At 38.1% G+C, this 26974-nt stretch overlaps 1 protein-coding gene across 1 annotated transcript; it reads right to left on the bottom strand.

Annotated features, from left to right (window-relative positions):
* Positions 1-4444: 4444 nt before the first annotated feature.
* Positions 4445-14817, bottom strand: LOC117989800 (fork head domain-containing protein FD4-like). The gene is made up of 3 exons (XM_034977215.2): positions 13990-14817; positions 6456-6649; positions 4445-5250 (listed from the first exon to the last, which is right to left on the bottom strand). The coding sequence occupies exon 1, from the start codon at positions 14755-14757 to the stop codon at positions 13993-13995; it is 765 nt and encodes a 254-aa protein (XP_034833106.1). The 5' UTR covers positions 14758-14817; the 3' UTR covers positions 4445-5250; positions 6456-6649; positions 13990-13992.
* Positions 14818-26974: the final 12157 nt, after the last annotated feature.

Here is a 26974-nt window from a genome sequence, read left to right as displayed (position 1 = left end):
GGCTGTGACCAATTTTCGTATGTGAAATAATAACGTTGCAAAATTTACTTTACGTTCTACCCAACAATGAAATACTTACCTAGTGTTTTACTAATAATCTTTTTTCTATTTTTATACGTATCCTCGAATTTAACACTGCGAACCTCGAATTAAACTGATATTTATGATAATCGAGATAGCAATAAATCAGAAAAGTTTGTAAATAAACTATATAGCTTCATTGACTTTTCATCTTTCATCGAGGCATGAAAACCGGATAGGAAAAGCAAGTTAATGATAAAGCACACCCGCCCCGCACGTCACCCGCGCTATCCCGCGGGTCAGTGCGGGTGTGCAGGGCGTCCCACCCCGATTGCCGTCTCGACCTGTTGCAGGGTAGGTACTATCTATAGGTTCACCAGATGCATAGTATCGATAATAAATAAATCAATTAAATAAAATCGATTAAGAAAGCACCCACAACAGACGACTTCTACATCACCGCTTGCATAGAACGAATCGAGGCAATTACTGACGCGGGGAGAAAAATTAAATTGGGCATCTCGGCTCGATGCGCTCAAATGGTGAGACTGTTAAAACATTATGAGCCATACATTTTTATCTCCCCATCTCTAAGGTGCAGTTTACACTTGCTGAACGCTGAATGTAAAAAATCGCGATAGTCTAGTGGTTACGACATCCGGCTCCTATTCTGGAGGTCGGGGGTTCGATAACGGGCACGCACCTCTAACTTTTAGGAAATATATGCGTTTTAAGAAATTAAATATTTCTCGCTGTAATGGTGAAGGAAAATATTGTCGGGAAATGCCCGTTAGTAGATAATTAAGTATAAGGCCCAAATCGTACTTTTCACATGACAATTGACACAGAGCAAATATGGCAAGTTCTTTCCCAAAATTTATGCAATAAAATTACGATGATTTGATGCAATATGTTGAATTGTACCTACTTACTTAACATTTACCTTTTTTGAAAAGAGTACTAAAGCTTGCCTTCTGGACTAGCAATTGTCTTGACATCACATCAGAAGTGTCATAAGTAGATCTACGTAACACATATTATTACCTAGGCCTTGTAGGTAATAAATATATATATTAGGTAATAAATACATGTAATAAATATTTCTGAATTTTGATTTTTTTCTTGGCCCAGCAACTCGCTCAGTGTATACTAAGCCTAAGCCTGCAGTCCGGTCGACGCAGACGGGTCGGCGCGGACGAAGTGGGAATGGGACGAAACACACGAGTCGAAAAAGGAAGACGCATTCGACCGTCAGAGGTCGAATATAAATGTGGAATGTTTATGGTTCTACCGTTTTATTTTATTTCCAGCCGGCAAAGCATTAAATATTGTTTCAATTGAAAGCGGACACATCAGACGGGAGTGTCTAATGAACAATAATAAAAGCTGAAGTTTGATTAAGTTCCATTTGCGAACGTATCACGGCTGTAGAGTAGATGCTCGACGTTGATAACACCCGTGTTACGGCATCAGATATCGATCTATGTATTAGAATCGATTAACTAAAGTGTGCATAAATAAAAATCTAATCGCTTGATGCATCTATACTCGGCTACTATATGCAGTAACATTTTGATGTGTACTGAAAACAAATTGATACAGGTAATCTAAAATAATTTAATGTTTTTTATATACCTGAATAGCGAACAAACGAGTAGGCGGGGTCACCTGATGTTAACTGATTATCACCGCCTATGAACTTTTGCAGCACCAATGCGTTGCCGGCTTTTCAGGAATGTGTTGATCCGTCTCTTGCGAAACAGTATGTTGAAATCTAGCAGGAACACCTCCGAAGAGAACTTTAGAAACAGAATTTATATAAGGTACAATACTTGACAGAGGCATTCGCGGCAATGCCGGCGCGGCGATGGGTTGATCATGATGATGATAATATGATGATATGGGTAGTGATTATGGGTTGAGTTCCACCTCGACGTTATTAGTAGGTATTATTAGTTCCATTGGAACTCTTTGATTTTGCGGGACAAATAGCCCTGAGAAGGACATTCTCAGGGATGCAAGATTTTCCCAACTTTCATTTGCTGTATAATATACTTACCAAGAGCATGCAGGTATGCCCTGTAGCATAACGTACACACAGAGCATTGCTGCAGTACCGGTCCAGCCGCGCCGCCCGCGCACAATGCCATTGTCGCCACCGCTTTCAACTTCATCTGCTTTGTGTCGCGATTCGTCGCGGCGCCGGACGAATGTGTCGCGTGTTGTGAGTGTTGTGACAGCACAACACTAGCGCCGACAGAGACGCCGCTGTTTGCATTGTGCTACGTGCCGTGACATATCGTTTGTGGACGCCGCCTTTTATGGACCTGAGCTTTGTACAGCTACATAAGACATGCCTAATATGCTGTTCTTGTGTGGTGCAGGGATGTGCCTTGAATTAGGTAAGCTGCGTGATGTTGCAAATGTTTGGGTACTATTTGCATTTCGAACGTGTTGTTCCAGACATCTCAAAGTAGGTATACAGAGGTATAGTCCGCGACAGTTTAAGATGGCAATCGGGGTACGAGGCGGGGGGATTCCCCGAACACCCGTGACCGGTATGTCTCCCGCGCTCGCTCGCACCGGTTTAGCGTGGGGGCTGTGCGGGTGTGCGGGGCGTTCCCTCCTCGATTGCCATGTCGATCTGTCGCGTACCATACTGGCCCATGATAAATAGAAACACCGTACCTAGTCATTGCAATGGAACATTTGTAGATATAGCTAGCTATGTACGAGTACGTATATACCTAATGAGATAATGAAAAGGTCATCATCTTTATTAATCCATGTATTCCGAATTCTGATAGAACAAATTTTTCTAATACCTACTTGATAATTAAGTAAGTACCTATGCTATGATTCTTAAGACTTTTGATTGCTTACCTCCTTTGATTCAGCCATCTCATTTTAGTACCTATAAGCTTATCTCTGTAATTAACCTATTAGCCAAGCCATATCCCAGTGTAAGAAGATTTTCACAGATCGATTGGCATCTGACCCCCGTGACCGGCATCGTCTAATTAACCGCCTAGTGTTAATGATCGTTATCACCAGTTGCCAGTGATACCTAATGGGGGCTAATGATAAAGGTTTTTTGTTTTATTACAATAAGACTCTAGAATTGTGACATGAATATAAATTTTCGCCCTGCAGGCACAATGTAGATGCCTATTATTATCAAATTATCAACAGGACATACCTAAACATAATTTATGAACATAGATAAACAAAGTTAAATATAGAATTAAATTACTCTACAAAGGACAATACCGAATTTCGTATGAAAGTTGGGCTAGTCTTGCATCTTGCCTGAATCAGCGGTAAAACGTTGGAAATATTCTCTGGGTTGTGTAAAAAAAAACCGGCCAAGTGCGAGTCAGGCTCGCGCAATGAGGGTTCCGTACTACAGTTGTATTTTTCAACATTTTGCACGATAATTCAAAAACTATGATGCTTAAAAATAAATAAAAAATCTGTTTTAGAATGTACAGGTGAAGACCATTCATATGATACCCCACTTGATATAGTCACTCACTTCGAAAGTTGAAAATACTAATTATTAGTTCATGACCACAATTTAATTTGTTTTGTGTGATCTAACCCTAAATTCACGGTTTTCAGATTTTTTCCCAAATGTCAGCTATAAGATCTACCTACCTGCCAAATTTCATGATTCTAGGTCAACGGGAAGTACCCTGTAGGTTTCTTGACAGACAGACAGACAGACAGACAACAAAGTGATCCTATAAGGGTTCCGTTTTTCCTTTTGAGGTACGGAACCCTAAAAACCATTGAAATATTAACTGGGGGCTTCTATTACCTAATCTGAATCGAAATATTTAAAAGATATTCTGGGTATTTCTGGTTTCGAATACCAAATAGGTAATATGGTGGTTCAGCTTATTTCGCAACAATGTACAGTATCTACTTTTTTGCCATGGGAACCTTTAAGTACATGTTTGCTTCTGTCTACAATAAATTCGCGTGTATTGGATAATTAATATGAGTGAATGACCCAACATAGCCCGGTTTTCGGCATTTCTACAATTTTTTCCTAGAACCAATATTTAGGATCCAATTTATATATTATAAAGATTATTTTATTATAAGGTAAGTACATCAATAAGGAAAATAAATTAAAAGACATGATTGTTTAACATAAATATAATGTATTTCTTTTTGATAAAACTACAATAAATTAGATATTTATTTCCATACTTAGTTTAAAAATTATATCAACTAATTACGTCGCTGTACATATTTACAATCGAATCTAACATAAGTATCACAGTTTCATAAAATAAAATAAGTAATTGTTATTAATTATACCTTAGCTTCTATGGGCCCGAGAGCCCGTAAAAATATTTTAGAGGAGGTATTTTTTTCCTCGGTTTTTTTTTAGGTATCAGATAAGAAAGGATCTAACTCAATTCCCCCCTAAGGGGATGAAAGCGGGGGAGTAAGTGTGAGAAAGCAGTGGGAAAATTTTAGATCTGATGCAACTGCGGCAACTGCAAGTATTTTATAATCGTACAAAAACCTTGAAATTTTGACAACCTCGGATCTAAGAGGCGGGGTAAGCCGGAGCCCGTGGCCCGGGCGGCAAATTCAAGCTTGGTAGATGCAGTGGCGTAACAATGGGTGGCAAGCCGGGCAAAATACCACGGGGCCCACGGACTAAGGAGCCCCGTAGGGACCCTCGAGGGCCGGGAGTCGAAAGGAAAGTTCGTGCTCGTATTATCAAATTGCGAATAAGTAGGTACCTAGATTTGATTTCGTGGGGGTGCCGAAAATAATCCAAATGTGCATCTCCCTCGGGCGATATTGTAAAAAACCTTTGCGCTTTATAGATTGTTGAGTACTTATATTTAACTTCATTTTCTAACAACTTTTTCTAATAAATAATAAAAAATTCGCGCTCGCTTCGCTCGCGCTTCTATTTGCGTGCGTATACATAAGTATATGCTGGTGATTATATATAATTCAGGACAGGTTGAGATGGCAATCGTGGTATTAAGCGGAGGGACGCCCCTCACACTCGCAGCTTTTGGAAATCACCTCCTAAAAATATCCTGTCGGCTCTGGGGCCGTGTCTACTATTAAAATACCTTCGATACAGTTCAAAAAATATACAAATTTTTAAATAATTACAATGATAATAATTTATTAGTTACCTACCTACTTAATCTTCAAAACTTCTGAAATTGGCTTCGTAGAAATTCTCTTTTCCTGGAAAGAAAATATTTTCATTTTTGTTTTATACAATAACTTATTTCGTAGGTTTTTACCTATCGTTTTAGTAGGCATACATACTACTTATAAAACTATAGCCTGCATTTAGCAAACTTTCTCCAAACCAAACCGGACTCCAGACGAAAAACAAGGAGATGATCAAAAATTATATGGACATGCGCCCAAGCATGTGCAGAGATGAAAGAGATTCATTAATACTGAACTTCTATTTTTTCATAGAAATAAGAAAGTTACAGTAGGTAGTAGGTATAGCTTTTAAGAGGTGGATTAAAATTTTGTAAATTATAGATTGTAACTCAACATAATAGGTATGACTATAAAATGTCCATTTTTAGGGTTCCATAGTTAACAAGGAACCCTTATAGTTTCACCATGTCCGTCCGTCTGTCCGTCCGTCCGTCCTCGGTTAATCTCAGAGATTATTAAAAATTGTGATAAATGTTTTTTTATAGGGTTGCTCCCCTACATGTAAAGTGGGGATGATTTTTTTTTTCTCGTCTAATCCAGTGTGGATCGTCGTTCAATAGGTCTTTTAAAAATACTGTGGGTGTGGGAACATCATTTTTCGATTTTTAGATCCGTTTGTAAAATATGATGTTTTAAAGTGCTAATTTTTATTAGAGTCAAGTGCCATTTCAAGAGTCATTTCTAAAACGTGTAGTACAAAATTTCATTAAATTTGATTCAAATGCAAACCAAACTCCCTAGCACAAGTTTTACACTTAGTTGGAGAGGAAAGGGGAATAATTACTCGTAGTCATCATTGGCTACTATTCTTTAAAAAAAACTATGCTTGCATGTAAAGCGCTTGGAAGGGTTACTTCTCTTGAGAAAATATGATGACCACCAAGTTTTAACAAGTAAGTAGCATGGCTACGAAACTATGCCGTATGCATGATATGCTTACGACACGAATTTCAACAGTTTTTTTTAACCTCCGACGCAAACAAAGGGGTGTTAAAAATTTTACGTGTATATTTTTGTGTCTGTCTGTGTGTCTGACGCTCAAACGGATAGCCTGATTTGTATGCGGTTTGTTTTATACTAAAGCCTGTTTAATCGAGATGGTTCTTAGGTAGGTATGTTTGATGAAAATGTATTTAACCGTTTGAAGATTAGGTAACAACTGTTTTCTCAGTATGTAAGTAATGATGTATACTAAAAAGATGAGAAGTGCTTACCTAATCAATTGTAGAAGTTTCTGCAGATAATTTCAACATTTCCCACAAACTTCAAATTGTCATCCGCGCAACTAACATTTACTAATTCACTAAACACAGTCTAATTGAGGCGTAATACATTTTGCCTTTAAAGTTTCTTATAACTAGATTATTCATCATCACGTCTTTTCTTCTTAATCCATGCAAGTAGGTACCTGCAAAGAATGAAAATGGTTTAAAAAATGTATTAAGCCAGTGCACACCTATAGGTACTTACCTATAGACGGAGTTGAGATAGAACCTAGTCTTATCAAATATATAAAACGAAAAGTTGACTGACTGACTGATCTATTAACGCACAGTTCAAAGTACTGGATGGATTAGTCTGAAATTTGGCATGCTGCTATTATGATGTAGACATCCGCTAAGAAAGGATTTTTGAAAATTCAACCCCTTTCGAGATTTTAGTATTTGTAGCAATGATTGATTCAGGTTTTCCGCAGTCAAACAGCTGGCCAGTGAAATTTTACCGTTTAATTTGACAATCTGAGGCCACACGCTGCGTTTCCGGTGCGTTGCGGCGCCGCAATGTTGCGAATTTGAGTATTGGTTGCCACACGGGCACTGCGTTGCCGCTCTGACAAAAAGTATGGTATTGCAACGCACAACCCCGCCCCGTCTCATCTCTCTGGTCCTAGGTCCGTAGCGCCTGCGGTGCGGCGCTGCACGAGACGTCGCTAACGCATCGTGTGGCATGGCACAACCATTTCTATGTAGGATGACGCACCGGCACCGCTCAGTGGCTCAGGCGCCGCACCGCTAACGCAACGCATCGTCTGGTTTTACTTTAAAAAGTTACCTAATGGTGCGTTTACATGGGCAATTTTTAAGCAATTGTCGCTTGGCAACACGTATGGATCAATCTGGAGCAATTAAGTATTTCGCTTAACATTGCTGAAATTTTCAGGTATTGTTGGATATTGCAGTAAATGGCTTCATGTGGTCGTGACGTGCCTGGAATTGCGGAATTTAAATTGCCCGTGTAAGTGTACCTTTACAGAAGAAACAATTTTTTAAATTTTAATACAGAGAAAAGCGAAACGGAAACGAGCTCAGCCATAAAAAATCTGTCTACTTTTAAAGAATAAAATCCATTTTATCCATACCAACATTATAATTTTGCGAAAGTGTGTCCTGTCTTTCGTAGGTAATAGTTTATTGTTAAAAAACCGGCCAAGTGCGAGTCAGGCTCGCGCAATGAGGGTTCCGTACTACAGTCTTATTTTTCGACATTTGACACGATAATTCAAAAACTATGATGCATAAAAATACATAAAAATCTGTTTAAGAATGTACAGGTGAAGACCTTTCATATGATACCCCACTTGATATAGTCACTCACTTCGAAAGTTGAAAATACTAATTATTAGTTCATGACCACAATTTAATTTGTTTTGTGTGATCTAACCCTAAATTCACGGTTTTCAGATTTTTCCCCAAATGTCAGCTATAAGATGTACCTACCTGCCAAATTTCATGATTCTAGGTCCACGGGAAGTACCCTGTAGGTTTCTTGACAGACAGACGGACAGACAGACAGACAGACAGACAGACAGACAGACAGACAGGCAGACAGACAGATAGACAGACAGACAGACAGACAGACAAAAAAGACAGACAGACAGACAGATAGACAGACAGACAGACAGACAACAAAGTGATCCTATAAGGGTTCCGTTTTTCCTTTTGAGGTACGGAACCCTAAAAATAAAAAAAAATAAACTACTATAGACAAGAAATTAAATCTATATCGAAATATCAATTCCGAAATAATAAAATAATCTCACTTAAGTAGGTATAGGTAGGTACAAGTATTACAGAAATAGGGTATAAAGTACGGGTAGATGCCCCACTTTTTGAAAAAGCGTTCTAATTTAAAAAATAATAATACAATTTGAATTCCTGTTAGTAAGTACCTATAGCTAATTTAGTCTTTCATGTAACGTTACGACTATAGTTTTTGTTGACCTAACAATAACTGTTTTTAGAGAAAGTGAGTTTTTGCAGACCCATTTTTTTGGGGATACATGCCTTTTGAAGGGATAGAAATAATTTTATCGTTACAATAATTTTATCGTTAAAAAATGAAAAAAAATAAACCACTAGACAAGAAATTAAATCTAAGTATAAATCTAAATATCAATTCTGAAATAATAAAATAATCTCACTTAGTAGGTACAAGTATTACAAGTATACATAGGTTACTTTATGACAGAAAACAACTTCGCAGCTTGCGATTCAGCATTAAAAATGTATTGTGTTTTCAGGTGCTGTTGTTCAAATTGTTTTCCCTTCAATAGTTTTCAGACAGTTTCGAACCAATAATAAAAATTAATAGATCCTATTCCTATTATGGTAAATTGATAGGTAGGTAGATACCTACCGATTAGAATGAGTAGATAGAATAGAATAGAATATATTTTTATTAAAGTAAACTTTTACAAGCGCTTTTGAATCGTCAAATAAATAATTTAATTTAACAGTGGTTTGGAATGCCGTTCCTACCCAGAAGAAACAGCAAGAAAATCGGCAGTTGCTCTTTTCAAGTGTTCAATCTATATCTTTTCTTATTCTATACTAATAAATAAAATTGAAGTGTATGTCTGTAATTTCGAAATAAATATTCTTATTACTATTGACTTTGAAAAGACTTAGGTATCATCTGCAAATAGTAGGTACAATATCGCAAGTATTTTGGTCGAAATATAGTGAATTGATATTATACCTGGTGGTAAATGGTATTGATACTTATTGATGATTTGGAAATATATACCAAGAACATAAACGGACCTAGGATAGAGCCTTGAAGAACACCCATTGATGAGGCTGTCCGGATGACTTCTATTTTTTTATTTAGGTACACATACGGTTTGTATATACTCATATAAGACGCAGTGAGGCTAAGCGCCGTGTTTTTCACTTAGGATTTAGGTAAACACGAGTAAGCCGTAAGTGCAAAGTTTTAGATAGGTGCAAACCTAAACATAAATCATCTAGGCGTAAAGTTAACCTAAGATAGGTACTGGACTAAGAGCTCATGAGGAAAGGAACCCTTATCGGATCACTTTGTTGTCTGTCTGTCTGTCAAGAAACCTACAGGGTACTTTCCGTTGTACTAGAATCATGAAATTTGGCAGGTAGATAGGTCTTATAGCACACATTAGGGGAAAAAATCTGAAAACCGTGGTCATCCATACTAATACTTACTTATTGTAAATGCGAAAGTGTGTCTGTCTGTCTGTCTACTAGCTTTTCACGGCTCAACCGTTCAACCGATTTTGACGAAATTTGGTACAGAGGTAGCTTGCAACCCGGGAAAGGACATAGGCTACTTTTTATCCCGGAAAATTTTCCCACAGGATTTTTAAAAACCTAAATCCACGCGTACGAAGTCGCAGGCACCTGCCTAATAAGTTCAATTTTCTAAGTAAGATAACTTTATCAAGTAGGGTATCATATTATGAAGGGCTTTAAGTACTTGTGCATTCTAAAACATAAATTTTATGCATCATAGTTTTTGATATACTTATCGTGCAAAATAACGAAAAAATAGGACTGTAGTAGGTACCTACGGAGCCCTCGGTGCGCGAGCTGACTTGCACTTAGCCGGTTTTTTTAGTTTAAGCTTTTTAGTATAAGTAGTTATTGCTCGGTAAGTACCTACAATTCACCAGCAAAACTTTCCAAATCCACACGACTACTATAATACTCAAAGTGCATTTTATCCAATGACAAATGGTAAATAATGCAATGGTTGTATTTTAACGGTTTTAAAAAAGGTACGCCGGTAGAGCTGGTAGAGTAGAAAAACTAATTTTTTGAAACCTTATAGCTGTTATAGACATAATGTTGGGCAAGTGACGTGTAGTGAAAAATTAAATATGGCGGACTCTCCAAGATGGCGCATTACTTTATTTTTATTATCACTTAAATCAATGTGTACGCGACAGGTCGAGATGGCAATCGGGGAGGGAACGCCCCTATCTGCTGCTTACGCTTGCTGTTAGAAAGATTCGGCAGTTAACTGACGTGGAATCCGTAAAGATAGTAGGTAAGGTACCTAGGTATATTTTGCTTATTTTCATAGTAGCTAGGTACTACTTATTATGTCTTATGGAATCTTAACCCTCTTTCTACCCAGATATTAGGTGAATTATTGTATTAAAAAAACTGGCCAAGTGCCGGTTTTAGTCAGGCTCGCGCAATAAGGGTTCCGTACTACAGTCGTATTTTTTCGACATTTTCCAGGATAATTCAAAAACTATGATGCAAAAAAATAAATAAAAATCTGTTTTAGAATGCACAGGTGAAGCCCTTTCATATGATACCCCTCTTGATAGGTATAGTTATCTTACTTCGAAAATTGAAAATACTAATTATTAGTTTATGATAACAATTTTTTTTTGTGTGATGTAACCACAAATTCACGGTTTTCAGATTTTTCCCTTAATGCAAGCTAAGAGGCCCACCTAACTGCCAAATTTCATGATTCTAAGTAGGTCAACGGGAAGTACCCTGTAGGTTTCTTGACAGATCGACAGACAGACAGACAGACAGACAGACAGACAGACAGACAGACAGACAAACAGACAGACAGACAAACAACAAAGTGATCCTATAGGTAAGGGTTCCGTTTATCCTTTTGAGGTACGGAACCCTAAAAATGGCAATACGCGCAATTTACCAATATTATAATACTTATAACTTAAAACAACACGATTTCCTTCGAGAGAAATTTAAGGAAATAGGTATCCTTACAGTATAGCCTCGCAATATACTTACCTATTTACAATAACTTATTTTTTGTAAGACAAAATATTCTTAGTTACAAGAAAATTGGTGATCTACAGTCTACAGTCTACACAATTGGCTAACTAGAAATCGTATTAAACTTGCGACTCCACGCTCCGCCTCAGGAAAGTCCAAAAGTCATTTGTGGGAATAGGTTTAACCTCTTACAACAAAATTTCGGAATCTACTTATTTTGGACTTGCCTTTACACAAGTTTAAAAAATCTATTAAAAGTATGCTCTTGAAAAAAGCATATTACACAATTGAGGATTATCTAAATGATACAAGAGCGTGGATTAGACCTGCAGTTCGTTCCAGCAACGCGCGGGACTGCAAATACTTTTTTATATAGGAATGGCATAATATTGTATATAAGTAGGTATCAAATCTTTGAAAAGAGCAACCGCCGAGTTTTTTTCTACTTCTTCTCGGTAGGAAAGGCATTCCAAACCAGTGGTAAGTACCATTTGATGATTCAAATTACCTACTTGTAAAAGTTTAATTGAATAAAAAAAATATTACTAAGTCTCCACTGTCTGTCTGTCCGTCAGTCAGTCAGGTACCTATCTCGGGAACCGTAATAGGTAAAGTTTTAAAATTTTTAGAGAGTGTGTATTTCTATTGCCGCTACAACAACAAATAGGTACTTAATGAAAATTTCAATATGGCCGCCATGAAAATTTAAATAATTAAAAAGTGTTATTTCCTGTATGAAGAACCCTTTTTGTGCGGATGCGACTCGCACTTGACGGGTTTTTAGGGTTCCGTACCCAAAGGGTACCACGGGAAGGGAAAGCGGAACCATATAGTCTGTCTGCGTGTCACAGGTCTCTAGCTCCTAGACTGAATGAGTTACAAACCTAAAATTTTGGTGGCTGGTGTAGGTAGGTAGCTACCTAGTGTAGAGCGTTGACCCAAAATCAAATATTGAATGAGAAATTCAATTAAATTATTTTTCAGGGGACCTCCTGTAGGTATACATAAAAAAAAAAAATTATTCATGTAAACTTTTTACAAGTGTTTATGAATAGTCAGGTAGTTTTAATTTACCACTGGTTCGGAACGCCGTTCCCACCGAGAAGAACCAGCAAGAAACTCGGCGGTTGCTCTTTTTAATTTTTCAATTTACAATGTTATTATACCGTACTATACTTACAAGCCATTGCAGCCCCGTGCATTGCTGGAGCGAGTCAAATCCAAGCTTTTTTATCGTTTACATAGTCTGCGACTGTATAATATGCTTTTTTTAGGAGCATACTTTTAACACATTTTTTAAACTTGTGTAAAGGCAAGTCTAAAATTGCTTGTGGCATTTTATTATAAAATATTACACTCATTCCCACAAATGACTTTCCCTTCCCACCTTCCAGAGGCGGAGCGCAGGAGTAGCTAGCTTATTTTTGTTTCTAGTTTGCCTATCATGGATATCACTGTTTTTTTGTAACTGTGAATGTTTTGTCGTACAAAAATTATATTATTGTAAATATATTGGGAAGCTACTGTAAGAATACCTATTTCCTTAAATATCTCTCGTAGGGAATCGCGCGGTTTTAAATTATAAATTGCACGTATTGCCCTTTTTTGTAATACGAATATTTTCCCAATATCTGCCGCTTTACCCCATAGCAAGACTCCGTAAGACATAATACTGTGGAAATAGGCAAAATACACAATTTTTGCAGTTTCCACGTCAGTTACCTGTCGAAACCTTCTAACAGCATAAGCAGCAGAGCTGAGTTTACCAGCAAGTGTTGATATATGGGCGTTCCATTGAAGCTTTGCATCTAACGTGATCCCCAGGAACACGGTGGTCTCCTCCACTTTTAACATATCATTTAACATATAAATAAAGGAGCCGAAAGAAAAATTCTTTCTTACCCTAGCATGTGAGTTTTCGTTGTTTAGAACTCATTCAGTACAGTACGAATAGGTAGGTATATACTTATTTTTTTATAAAAATAAGGAAATGAGGGGCGTCAAACTTATTTTTATTTTATTTAGAAATTATTATTGCACATACTACCGAGGTACCGAGGTATATACAGAAAACAAAAGAAAATATAAGTAGGTACAAGAGGTTAAAATTGTCAGTTTTAGAACGTTTTTGTGCCGGGGCGTATGACATAGGTAGTATAAAACATTCATCCAAGTGACGGGGGCTATCTCAAAAATTAAACTAGTTAGGAATATGAAATTTTGGTAGATATATTAGGTATGTACTATATTTAAACAATAAAAACTGAAAACAACGATTTATATAAAATAGTTTGTAAGCTGTGTCAAAAACAAACGTAACGTAGATTTTTGTGCTTTCTTTCACGGTTTATTGCGATGTTCTAGCTCGGAAAAGAAATACCTACTCGTATTTCATACACCAAAAATATGATGTTCATAATTATGTACGGAACCCTAAAAGAGCGAGGCCGACTCGCACTTAACCGGTTTTTTAATTCTCTTTCTCGTCTCGTAGGTTAGACTGTTTTTATGAATTATGTTTGCTGATACCTAATAAGTATGTACTTAAGTAGGTAAGTAGGTACTTACTTACCTACATGTTGAAAAGAAAAACTAAAACCTAATTTATTTATCAAGGAGTTTCTTTCTAGGTGGGTATAGGTTACCTACCTAGAAAATTACCTACCTGCCTACCTACTTTCAAACTTATTATTTTTAGTATGATAGGTTAGGTATAAAAAGCACTTACCATTCATGAATTAAGTGTGTAATGTGAAAATTGGCTTGTATCTCTCCACGTCCAGAGCGGTGGTAAGCATGACTGCTGCAAACCAGCTAGCAACTCGGCATGGTACCGTTGTGCAGCTAAGATATACGGCGGTGGTAGCGGCATAGGACAGTGAGGCTGCTGGTGCGCCGCTTGGGGAGATGGCGTTCTTCGCGGTTCAGGTTCTAATAATGCGTCTATGGTAAAAGCTCGACGTGGTCTGGGACCTGCGGGCAGCAGTGCCGCCGTGTCTGGCGCTTCTGGTTCTGGACTTAACCTCGGACACAACGTGACCGCCGGCGCATATATTCCACCAGACATACTAGGCGTGGTAGTCGCCTGCCGCGCTAAGAAAGCTCTGTTAAAGCTCGCCAGTGCCGCCAACTCCGCGTTTAGACTATCTTTTTCTCCTTTATGCAGCTTAAAGCGCTTTCTACGCCGTAGCAGTGATCCATTTTCAAACATGTCGAAGGCTTGCGGGTGCAACGTCCAGTAGGCTCCTTTGCCAGGCCTGTCAGGGCGACGGGGCACTTTCACGAAGCAATCGTTGAAAGAGAGATTGTGACGTAGCGAGTTCTGCCACCTTTGTGTGTTTCTTCGATAATATGGAAACCGATCCGTGATGAACCTGTAGATCTCCGACAGCGGGAGCATCCGTTCCGGCGAGCTCCAAATCGCCATGGCGGTTAAGGCTATGTAGGAGAAAGGCGGTTTTTGGTCACCGTAGGATTCGCGCGTCGGCCGTGGCATCGCTCGGCACTTTCCCGGTTATAAATGTTCTTTATGTCACTCGGGTAATGATATTTCAGGCAACACGTCTCACACTGGGTAAAATGAGATAAGGACTGGGCGAGCGAGCAAGCCTGCGTCGCAGCCGGGCGGAGCGCCGGCCCGGGCCCGCCCTTCGCCGCCTGCACCAATCGCTCGGCGTTCATTTTGTTTGTTGTTTTTGTCGGCTCTGGACCCGTTACTGAAGAATTCAAATTGTTATCACGTTTACATTATACGAAATTTATTCGACATCGACACTTGAGCTTGTTTCGAAATTGCAATGATTAAAGAAGTGGGTACTTATTGATGTTGTGAGAGGTTGAAATGATTGGATGATCATTATTAATAGGCGTGGGTAGAGAACTTTTATTTGAACCAAATCGGCGGTGATGTTTAGGATGGAGCACCTATGATAATAGCGTCGGAGTGACAGAAATAACCATATGTTAGTTTAACAATAAATAAATAAATTAGTTGTTGTGCTTAGCTTTTACATACAAGGTAGCTTTTTATGAAAAGCTCAAAATTTGAATAAGTAGGTTGAGTGATTTTATTTAAGTAGGTAGGTAGGTACATATAAGTTTAAGCTTCTAAAAAATTGCTTGCTTGCCTTACCAATGTCTGCAAATCCGCACTTGGCCTGCGTGCTGGACTATGATCAGACCCTTCTCATTCTGGGGGAGCCCTATGCTCAGTAAGTAGGTACTTAGTAAGTGGGACAATGATGGGACTCATGTGATGTAGCTACCCAGCGATGTACTTACCTATCTACTTAGCTACAACCAGGGTTGTACCTACCCTTTTCAAGGTAGACTGATGCATCGTCACTGAGGCAGGCAGGAAACTTATACCACTAGATGCGAAAGCACTAGCAGTCAAAAGCTAACATGTCATCCAATAAAAAAATCAATACATATCTAAGTAGGTACAATATATTTTGAATCAGGTCTCGGAGCCTAGTAGGTAAACACAGAGGCGTTGTGACTTATGACACACGTGCGCCATTTGACGCAAACAAGTGAGCTTCATCAGAACACCCCACGCATTCGACATGGCTGATTTGTGCACTGAATGCATCGGAAAATACATACTTACGAATAGGTAGGTAACTATAGTTACAGCCATACCATTGGACAGCACAAAATATCGAAGCTCAGCTAGGGGCTTGGCTCTAAGAGATCTATAATATTTGTTTAACAGTAAAAGCAGTATGACCTTGTGAGTCTTGGCAACCTTTATCCACATGAAATATTTTTGGTGGGATTAGGTTTTCTTTATAACATCTCTCTCTAGAAAAAAAAACCGGCCAAGTGCGAGTCAGGCTCGCGCAATGAGGGTTCCGTACTACAGTCGTATTTTTTCGTCATTCTTCACGATAATTCAATAACTATGATGCATAAAAATAAATAAAAATCTGTTTTAGAATGTAGGTACAGGTGAAGACCCCACTTGATATAGTCACTCACTTCGAAAGTTGAAAATACTAATTATTAGTTCATGACCACAATTTAATTTGTTTTGTGTTAGCGCACTTATAATAATTAATTATCTCTGACAGAAGTCACGTGATGTGTTGCATCACCATCTTGAATCGATTGGTATATTACAAAAAAAATAAAAACCGACTTCGATACACAAACACTAAAAATTGAAAAATAATTTAATTTATTACCGAATATCTTATGTATAGGTACAAGAGTTAATATAGTTCCATAATAATACTTTTTGGTGCCGGTGCCAATTAGCTTTAGCTGCGCGAATCGTCTAGACTTCATATTTTTATGAGACTCCACAATGGCACCTCATTGGCACCGACCCCAAAAAATATTATTATGGAACTATATTAACTCTTGTATACATAAGATATTCGGTAATAAATTAAATTATTTTTCAATTTTTAGTGTTTGTGTATCGAAGTCGGTTTTTATTTTTTTTGTAAAAAAAATTTATTTCACAATTTTTAGTGGCCCCATGGAATTATGCTATGACTGGTTAAAAATCTACTGTTTACTAAGCTTATACACTGATCGCGAGCAATTTACTCTTATCCGTTGAGGAGTTCCAGTATCTATCTTCGAAGATGTTCATCAGATCTTCACCAAATTTAAATGGGACCAACTTTGAAGTATACCCTTTCAAACAAAAAAAAAATTTTCAAAATCGGTCCAGGCGTCTACGAGTAATCGGGGAACATACATAAAAAAAAAAAAAAAAAGATTCCGACGAATTGAGAACCTCCTCCTTTTTTTGAAGTCGGTTAAAAAGCGAGTATTAGATGATTTGTAAGGCAGTCTGTGTTCAACCTCAGACTCATTCGACTATTAAATGCTTTTGTGTTTAGGTCGCATTTCTGATTGAGTGGTTACAATAGCAATTGTGCCCTAATCAAGTTAATATTGCAGTAAGGTTATTATGAAAGGCAAAACTCTCGATAAACCGCTGTGTGTCGTGGTTAATATTTAACTTCACTTCTGGTATGTTTATATTTGTGTGATCTAACCCTAAATTCACGGTTTTCAGATTTTTCCCCAAATGTCAGCTATAAGATCTACCTACCTGCCAAATTTCATGATTCTAGGTCAACGGGAAGTACCCTGTAGGTTTCTTGACAGACAGACGGACAGACAGACAGACAACAAAGTGATCCTATAATGGTTCCGTTTTTCCTTTTGAGGTACGGAACCCTAAAAACTATAATTAACGTTTTCAAACGAGATAATATAAATTCAGTCAATTCCGTCAATAGATAGGTACCTTCCTAGTTACTCCAAGAAGAATGTGTATCTGATAGAATAGAATAGAATAGAATAGAATAATGTTTATTCGAGGTATATAGGTGGTACATGGTGTAGGCAATATCGTCCTGTACAGCAGTGCAACACCTCGAACAGGTAGGCCACTCAGCTTGTGTTGAGACGTACGTGTGATAAGCCATACTTAAAAGTTATCACAACCACAAAACAGATATATATAGGCAATTTCCTCAAAAGACGCCGTTCGACGCAATCATAGCACCTCACATAATGACCCCTTTGAAGACGCCGCCATTACAGATCCACCTCCACCTTGTTATTAAGTGTGAATTCTACAAATTGTTCACAAATATTTGCGTCTACCTGTGTTTTTGTACCACTTGTGATATTTGCCGTGACTGTATCAAGGACTGACGTCGTAAAAGCTACCCGATTAGCCGCGGTGGATTACAAGCATCTACTAGATATCTCCGGCTAATAGATTTACAATGGGAACGAAATAAAAATTAAATTTTGGTGGTTTAATTTCAAATTTTTTCTTTCTTAACGGCTTTGCATGTCTAATCTGATTCAATGCATTTTTCTTTATTTAGAGGTTGATAGGTTACCTACCAGCGCTAGTACCTTTCTATCATAAATAATAATAGGTTAGTATATAATATCTAGGTACTTACTCGTAGATAAATTATTTGTGTTTAGTTCATAACGACTAACGAGTAAGTATGAGTACCAAGTTTTAGGGGTTTGACATGCCTGCAAAATATTGTTATTATTTATTATAGTACTTGACTTGCGTGTCCTGACCTGTTCAAGTCACGCAAGTACAATCCCGTTGTTCACACGTACCGCCTGTACCTATCTTGTCATAGTAATTACCTAACCATAATATTGACCAATGAATAAACTAAAAACCGGCCAAGTGCGGGTCAGACTCGTGCACCGAGGGTTCCGCACTACAGAAGAAAAACGGTAAATTTGTTTTTCTGTAATATACATATAAATATACATAAACATCTGTTGACCAAAATTATTTCAGTTTTTCCGATTGGTAAACTTCTTCGGAGATAAGGGGGTCAAAAGGTTTTTTTTTCGACAGTTTACACGATAAATGAAAAACCATTTTACATTAAAATAAATAAAAATCTGTTTTAACCCGGTGCGGGCGAGCGCGGGTGACGAGTGGATGTGCTGGGCGTTCCCCCGCTTCATAGCCCGATTGCCATATCGACCTGTCGCGGACTATACGTGTTTTGTGTTTCTCGCTCCTTACAGTTATAGCTATCCTGATAGCCCAAGATACGATTTACGGGTTCTTTCTAAAACTCATATACTTAATGTCCTTTTTATTGAGTGTAAATAATTGAGTTTGTATCGAGCCGCCATCTGCTTTCTTAAGTTTTAAAACTCCTTTCGGATTTCCCACTTAACTTTAATACTCCCATAAAATTTTACGTTTTAGTTATCGACAAGCGAAATTGACGCTTACAAATAGCTAGTAAAATTGAAAATTGGTTGACTGCATATAGATATTGTATATTACTATCAAAGGATTTAAGAGATTGTCAGTTTGAGTTTTGGAAGTTGTGAAAGCAATTGCATTCTTATTCAATGAATATTTGAATTCAGTTTGGCTCGTTTTCGTTTAGGCCATATAATTTTAACATGTGTCTCAAGTTGGTTATTACAATATTTGTTGATAGAAGTTATTTATTTGACCATTTGACAGTAAATACAACAGTACCGCCTTGGTCGGCATCGTGTGATCCGTGTGATCGTTAGTGGCACAGATTTCATCATGCCTAGCCTTTTGACGTATTTAGGTATAATCATTTTCATCAGGTAGATAGGTCACGTAAATCCCTAAGTGTATTTATAGTTATTAATCGACTAGTATTAATATTTGGCTATAGTCCTTTGGATTCCTTATATTTAAGTTTCATTTTTCTTCTTAAATCTATGGGGTACAGGCTATTAGGTAGGCTATTATTGAGTCGTAGGTAGCCGCTGAATTCACTGTTAGGCGGTGCAAGACCGTGGCGTGTGAAAGTCCTCCCAAGAGACCTATGTCTAACTGTGGACGTCTATAGGTGGATAATGATGATTGATTCGAGAATCAAACGATGAGACTAATGATATAAATAAACATTGTAGATATACCTATCTATGTATTATTTTTATAGTTGCTGTTTTTTTCATGAACAATTAAATTTGTAGCGTTAACTTCCCCTAAGGGTTTAGTACAAATTAAACATGTTATGTAAGTATATAAATTCGATACAATGTGTAGATCTGATCGCCCCGCAGCAACGGTGGTTATTTTTCATATTAATGTACAATTTGTTCGTCCTGACGGCTAACACATGGCACGGCCCGGGGCGATGTGCTTTTAAGGGAACACCAGTAAATTAAATTAACTCTAAAGCTCAAACCGATAAGGTATATAGGTTATTACTTAGATCAAAAAGAAGACGATTTTTGTAATATTAAACCAAAAAGCCTGGATAGTCCAGAAACTTAGGTAGGTGGTATGTTCTAGGATTAAGAGTAAAGATCGGAATCATGTGCCCGAATCATCAAACTTATAAAGTCTTCTTTCTTAAATATATAAAAGGAAAAGGTGACTGACTGACTGACTGATCTATCAACGCACAGCCCAAACTACTGGACGGATCGGGCTTAAATTTGGCATGCAGATAGCTATTATGACGTAGGCATCCGCTACGAAAGGATTTTTGAAAATTCAACTCCTAAGATGGTGAGATAGCGGTTTGAAATTTGTGTAGTCCACGCGGACGAAGGTGCGAGCATAAGCTATAATTATTTTTCAGTAAATGATGTTAAAGGATATCATATTTATAGAAAACATACATAATCCTCAAATAAATCAAAATAAATAACGGTAGTGAAGTACGGTCTCGGGCACTGGGAACCGGGCAGTAGTAATAATGGCCGGATCCGGTTATTACAATCGTATAAACTGTTCACTATCTTGATCTCGAGATGGTTGCATTATGCCTTACAAAAGTGCGATAATCTCCTAAAAGGTGTTCGTTGTGTTATAGATAATTAATATTTGGAGCCGGCGCGGCGCCCTGCGGCGATGAGGCTCGGCCCGCGCTTTGTGGCGGCCGACGAACACAGCATTTGTCATGTTAGCGCTCACCAAAGGTGTGAATGACTTTTTTCTAACCATTATTAATGACAATGATAGAAAATATTGTTTTTTGTTACAACACTGTTGATTGTTGTCAATTAGTTTTTTGTTGGGTCGAGATTTGAGCGTGGCCGATCGATTTTGATTTGAATTCAATGTTTGGATTAAAATATGGCGGGGTTAATTAAAGCCTTTGATGTGATTGAGTAGGTATATGGCTTTTGTATTTGTCGGCAGCGCCGTCTTTAGTTGTCAACAGATTGCTCATTGACCATCACGTCATCGTCCTCACCGTCGTTGTGAGACTATATAATCGCGTAACAAACATACAAAAAAAAAAATTAAAAAAAAACATACAGTCGAATTGATAACCTCCTCCATTTTTTAAAGTCGGTTAAAAATGGGACGCGCTGTGCGTAGTGATTCATTATTCGTCTAACTCTGGGCAGGGGCACTTCTCAGTAGACACGGGGTGTTATATTGTAGGTTTTATAATTGTTGTTGTAACCTAATGTGGTTTCAGTTGGTCGAGGTTATAGTACTAGTTGTGGTGTGCTAGGTTTGCTGGTTGGTCTGGGGATGAAGGAGCCGGTGTAGATAGGGACCTAGGTAGGGTTGTCTAGTCATAGGAGACGTTGTTGTCATGATTCGTAAATGAGGGTAGTTTGTGTTGTCTCTCGTATAGTGCGAGAATATTGTTAGTGCGCCCATGAAGGCTCGGTTAATCTAATATGTTTTAATCCTGACTTGTCCGGTTAATCATCAATCATCATCATCGTGTTCTAAAGGCAGTTCATGCCGACATAGGTATTGATTTATCAGCGCACCTGAAAAAAACTTCTAAATAACATTTGTAATAATTATTAGAAAATAGTGTACATCTACCATCTGCAGCACCCCGAGTAGGTACAATTAGTGCGACAAGACTTTCTCGTGTAGTATCTACAATTGAGCTTTCTTTGTTACAAACTATCGGTCAAGTGCGAGTCGGATTCGCACACGAAGGGCTCTGTACCATGCCACAAGATATTTTAACATTTTTACGTGTAACACTGCAAGTTAATGACAACAGCACCATCTATATATGATTTAGTTTTATTTCCTGAAGACATTTTTTTTGTGATGTAACCACAAATTCACGGCTTTCGGATTTTTCTCCTTTGGGTACCTACTTGTGCTATAACACATACCTACCTACAAAATTTCATAATTCTAGGCTAACGGGAAGTATCTTAATAGTTTTTCTTGACAGACACGACGGATAGACGGACAGACATACTTACAGACACAGACAACGAAGTGATCCATAAGGATTCCATTTTCCTTTTGAGGTACGGAACCCTAAAAATCCACAATATACAAATTAAAAACTATTTTAATATTTTAAATATTGTTTAATTCTACATTTCTTATGTAGTGATTACATTACAATGTAGACATAATTAATTATATTGAACATACATTATTACGGACTTAGGTACCTAATCATGAACAAAGGTATGCAGAGAGGATATAGGCAATGCAAAGTCATACTTTCAAAGGTAATTATAGATAGAGTAGGTAGGATAGATTTGCCAAGGAAATTATATAAAATTTATTGATACTTTAACAAAAGTTCATTATAAAGAGGTTGCGTGTACGTTGCCATTAAGAGGCACGTGCGGAGAATTTTAAGATTAATTTTCCTCCATTTATTGTTCATTTCAGAATTCTTGTTCCAATGTTATTCTTAAGAGAGCTACTTGTTTTGTTACTTAAAAAATGAGCCGAATCACGGAGCCGGGAAAAGCTCTCAATCCCGCCTCGAGAACAATGAATAATAAGTAGCTACAAACAACGTCTATTTTTCGCCCGCAATAAAAGGAACGGGAAAGAATGCTTTCAATTGAAAATAAAATTTAAATACTTCAAAAAATAAAGAGCTTTTAGAATCCGTCTTTGAACAAATGGTGATACCTACCTATCAGACGATTCATTTTTTGTTCCTTGCTGTCTTTCATTCGCCATCTTTCACTCGAAATGAAACGTCTGAACAAAGAATCAAAATTGATAAACAAAATATTCAGACAAACACTCTAGTAAACATCCACTCCAAAAATAATAGAAGCGTAGTTTTTTTTTCTTTATTTTATTTAGGGGCTTTTGTATTTATATAAGTACCTGCATGTCAGCCACATTATAATCTAAGTACACGGAAGTAGACCGGGAAGCTCCTTTTTGCATAACACCGTTGTAACAATAGAGTAAAAAGTAGGTATGAAAAGTGCCTATAGAATTTTTAGTATAAAAGAAGATTATATCAATCAAATTGTATAGTCGGCGACATGAGGTCGAGATGGCAATCGGGGAGGAAAAGCCCCACCAACCCGGTGCGGGCGAGCGCGGGTGACGTGCCGGTATAAGGGGCTTCCCCCAGCCTCACACTACGATTGCGATCGAAGCCTATTGCGTACTTATACACACACGGACATAAGTACCAAATTGTGTTGTGTTGTGTTCGATCTAATAAATGTTTATAGATATTACGTAAACTACATAGGTAGGTAGTAGATTGTTGTAATACAATAAATCAAGGTAGCATCCTGCGATTATTTTTCGTTTACATTAAAACAATGGCCATTATGTTGTAATGGATTGTTTGTACCATCGCAGTAAACTATAGCTTCCGGCCAATGTGGGTCAATTTCTGTTATTCAGCCCCAACTAATAGAGTAAGATTGATTATTTGTATAATATTTATGACCTGTGTGTGATTCAATGGTAGTATTTACCCATTCATGTTTTATAATAAGGATTTTTAAAATTTTACCGACTGTACAGCGGCGATAGCCTAGTAAAGGAGTTTTCCTAGCGCGCTCCAAATAGTAAATTAACGTAGGTACCTATAGTTCGCAACAGGTCGACATGACTATTGGGGTAGGAGGCGGGGGCCCCGCACACCCGCACGTCACCGCGCTAACGCGGGGGCAGTGCAGGTATGCGATAGGTCCCCAACCCGATTGCCATCTTGACCTGTCGCGAACTATAGTTTGGTACTTATTCATTTAAGTAGGATTAGCCATTCAAATTTTGGAAATTCATTTTAGAAACAAATAGGTAGGTACCCTATTTGTTTCTAGAATGAATTTCCAAAATTGGTATGATTAGGTAGGTGTTTCCAGATTTTTGTAAAAATATGAAGATGTACGCGGATTCAAAGATTTAGGAGGTACCTACACAAATATTTCAACGTTTCCAGTTTTTGTAAAAATGTGAAGTTTTAAAGTTACGCGGATTCAAAGATTTAGAAGAAAGAAGGTAGGTACCTACACAAATATTTCAGCCCGTTCAACGAAAAAGAACTCTATGTTTTTCCTGAAAGTAGCTTAGGTATGTCCATCAATAAGTCCTACCTTAAGTACAACCTACCATCAGAATCGACTAAAAAAGTAAGTAGGTGTACAGACTAACTAAAAATATGGGCCGTGAAAAGGTAACAGACAAACAGACACAGTTTCGGATTAATGATATGTAATTGGATAAGTAATACAGAGAGCAAAGTACGTAGTGGCACGTGAACAATGGAATCCGCTGCGCCCTGCCACGGTAATGTTATCTATAATATTACCGTGGCCTTGCGGTCACCCGGGCGCGTGATGCGGGCGCTTGTCACTTTACAGCCAATTAGGCAGAGGCCGCACCGCACCAGCGATGCGACAGTGACGCGAAAAAACAGGTGGCTGTACTGCAGAGGTTACGCCGCGTAATGACCGGTCGCACTGTTTAGGTTCAGGCGATTGAGTTTCCGTTATTGGTGGCCGCACTATTTGATTTCAAACCCTGTTATAAATTTTTGTTTGTCTGTTAAAAAAGTAGCCTATGTTACTCCTTGGTTAATTCTTTACTTGTCTGTGAAAGTCCCATCAAAATAGGCTCAGCCGTTCTGTAGATTAGCCTCTTCAAACAGACAGACAGATAGACAAAAACGTTTGATTAAGTTATGGTAGGTAGGTATACTTAGTTTTACTTCACTTTTATATACACAGTATACATTTATTATGCAAAATAATTATGTGCGAGCATCAATGTGTATGAGCCTTCCTAATGTTAATTGGCAGTACCATAATGCACGATTTAAAAAAAAACAACGACGAACAACAGTGTAAACATTTTTTCCTAATTTCATCTGCCAGAAATTTTAAATAACGTACTATATCAAAGGATTCATATTAATTTGGTACAATATTACTCCCTATAATTAGGCCCGGCCCGCTGCCGCGCCGAGCCGCCAAATGGTCTACCGGCAATCAATTAAAACAATATTTGAAATAGTGCTTTCAAAAAAATTAAAAGGAAGTGCTTCAGCTATAAACATTTCGTATTATGGCCGAAGGGATGCGCCCGCAGAAATCAGAATATTAATAGAAGTGTGTAATCGATAAAGAATCGAGTGATAAAGAATCGCTGATGCGCGCGCGCCGCTGGCTGTCATTTTCGGTTGTGACGCATCATTGCGCGTTATAGAAAACATTCGTATAACGTTATAGTTTAATCTGCGTTGCCTTCGATGCAGTTTTATATTTTTGTGCGAGTTGCTTACATCGGCGATATGCTGTCCTATTGCCATTAAAGGTATAAAGATATTTACTTACGACTACTAAAGGAAACCGATACCAGTTCTATTGCCTTGTTTAGAATTCTGTGGATGCGCCCTTTTCTTTCTTTTACCTATCGCCATCTCTGTTCCTGCGCCGGCGCGTCTACGCGTACCGTTTTTTGGAGGAAGTTACTCTCTCATGAATTATTAGTGAGGCAACTTACCGACAAAGCCTTGTTTGGAGGCCAAAACTAATTAACCTGGGCTCACTTAAGAGTTTGAGTATAAATGTTCCTAAAGTTTTCGTCATATCATTGAATATTTTATTTTAATAGCTATAGCATATACTAGTAGATAGGTAATCAGCGGCTAGCCCCAACTTTACCTGGGTTGAAAAACATTAAGTATAAGTTATGGTACCTACTTACCTAAACCTACAGCCTACCTATGCCCATCTGGAAAAATGTACCCTTAAACGGTGAAAGTCAAATACTATGCAGGTGCATAAATATATTATACTAATGTAGGTAAATAAATAATGTCTGATAAAAAAATAACCCAATGTTAAATTCTAAACAGACAAACACTTCGCTTTATGACGAGTAGTGAAAAGTTTCATGCGAAAAATGTTTTCAAAAAATATGGTCGAATTAGGTACAAAAGTACCAATAGCTCGTGACAGGTCGAGATGGCAATCGGGGTATGAGGAGGGGGAACGCCCCGCTCACCCGCACTAGGTTAACGCAGGGGTTGTGCGGGTGTGCAAGTGTGCGGGGCGCCCCACCCGATTGCCGATCGAGGATGGAACGCCCTGCACACCCACACAGCCCTAGCGCTAACCCGGTGCGGGGGAGTATGGGTGACGTCCCCCCACCTTATACCCCGATTGCCATCTCAACCTGTCGCGGACTGTACTTACCTATTTTTAATATTTTCTATTAAATAATGTATTTGTATGCAAATAATGCAAAGCTTGTCGTGGAACAGGTCGTGTTTAGATGAACAACTTCTAATAATAACATACCTACTGATAATAGTCGGTTACAACAAAGATTAAGGTCCAAGTTATAAGATAGGTACCTACATAAAATATGTAATTTTTATTTAACCAAATTGTCAAGGAACAGAATGTAGGATATTGCAATAAATATTACTAAAGTATGCAACTTTATATAGGTACGATGTTACAATCAGAGTTACAGAATCGATTGCAATGATTTTTCATCGTGTTATATTTTGACCAAAAAATACTGTAAAGTCTTCCAAGTTTGCGTTCATTCAACACCTAGTCGAATGAACGCAAGCACCAGCAGATTCCAGCAGCGCAGCGCAAGCGGTAGCGCGCACGATCGACGCCAGCCGTCCCGTTCGCTCACGGCCGCTCGCTTGGGGCCACTATGTTTTAGCAAGAACAACGACTCAACACAACAAACTTATAGCTTCGTAATCTATATATATAAAAGGAAAAGGTGACTGACTGACTGACTGACTGACTGATCTATCAACGCACAGCTCAAACTACTGGACGGATCGGGCTAAAATTTGGCATGCAGATAGCTATTATGACGTAGGCATCCGCTAAGAAAGGATTTTTGAAAATTCAACTCCTAAGGGGGTGAAATAGGGTTTTGAAATTTTGTAGTCCACGCGGACGAAGTCGCGAGCATAAGCTAGTTTTTCATAAAATGTTTTTGAAAATTTGTTTATGTTTTT

This window comes from Maniola hyperantus, chromosome 2 (genome assembly GCF_902806685.2).
Source record: "Maniola hyperantus chromosome 2, iAphHyp1.2, whole genome shotgun sequence".
Taxonomy (NCBI): domain Eukaryota; kingdom Metazoa; phylum Arthropoda; class Insecta; order Lepidoptera; family Nymphalidae; genus Maniola; species Maniola hyperantus.
Note: the sequence above shows the minus strand (reverse complement) of the source record. Positions and strands in the feature narration are given on the sequence as shown.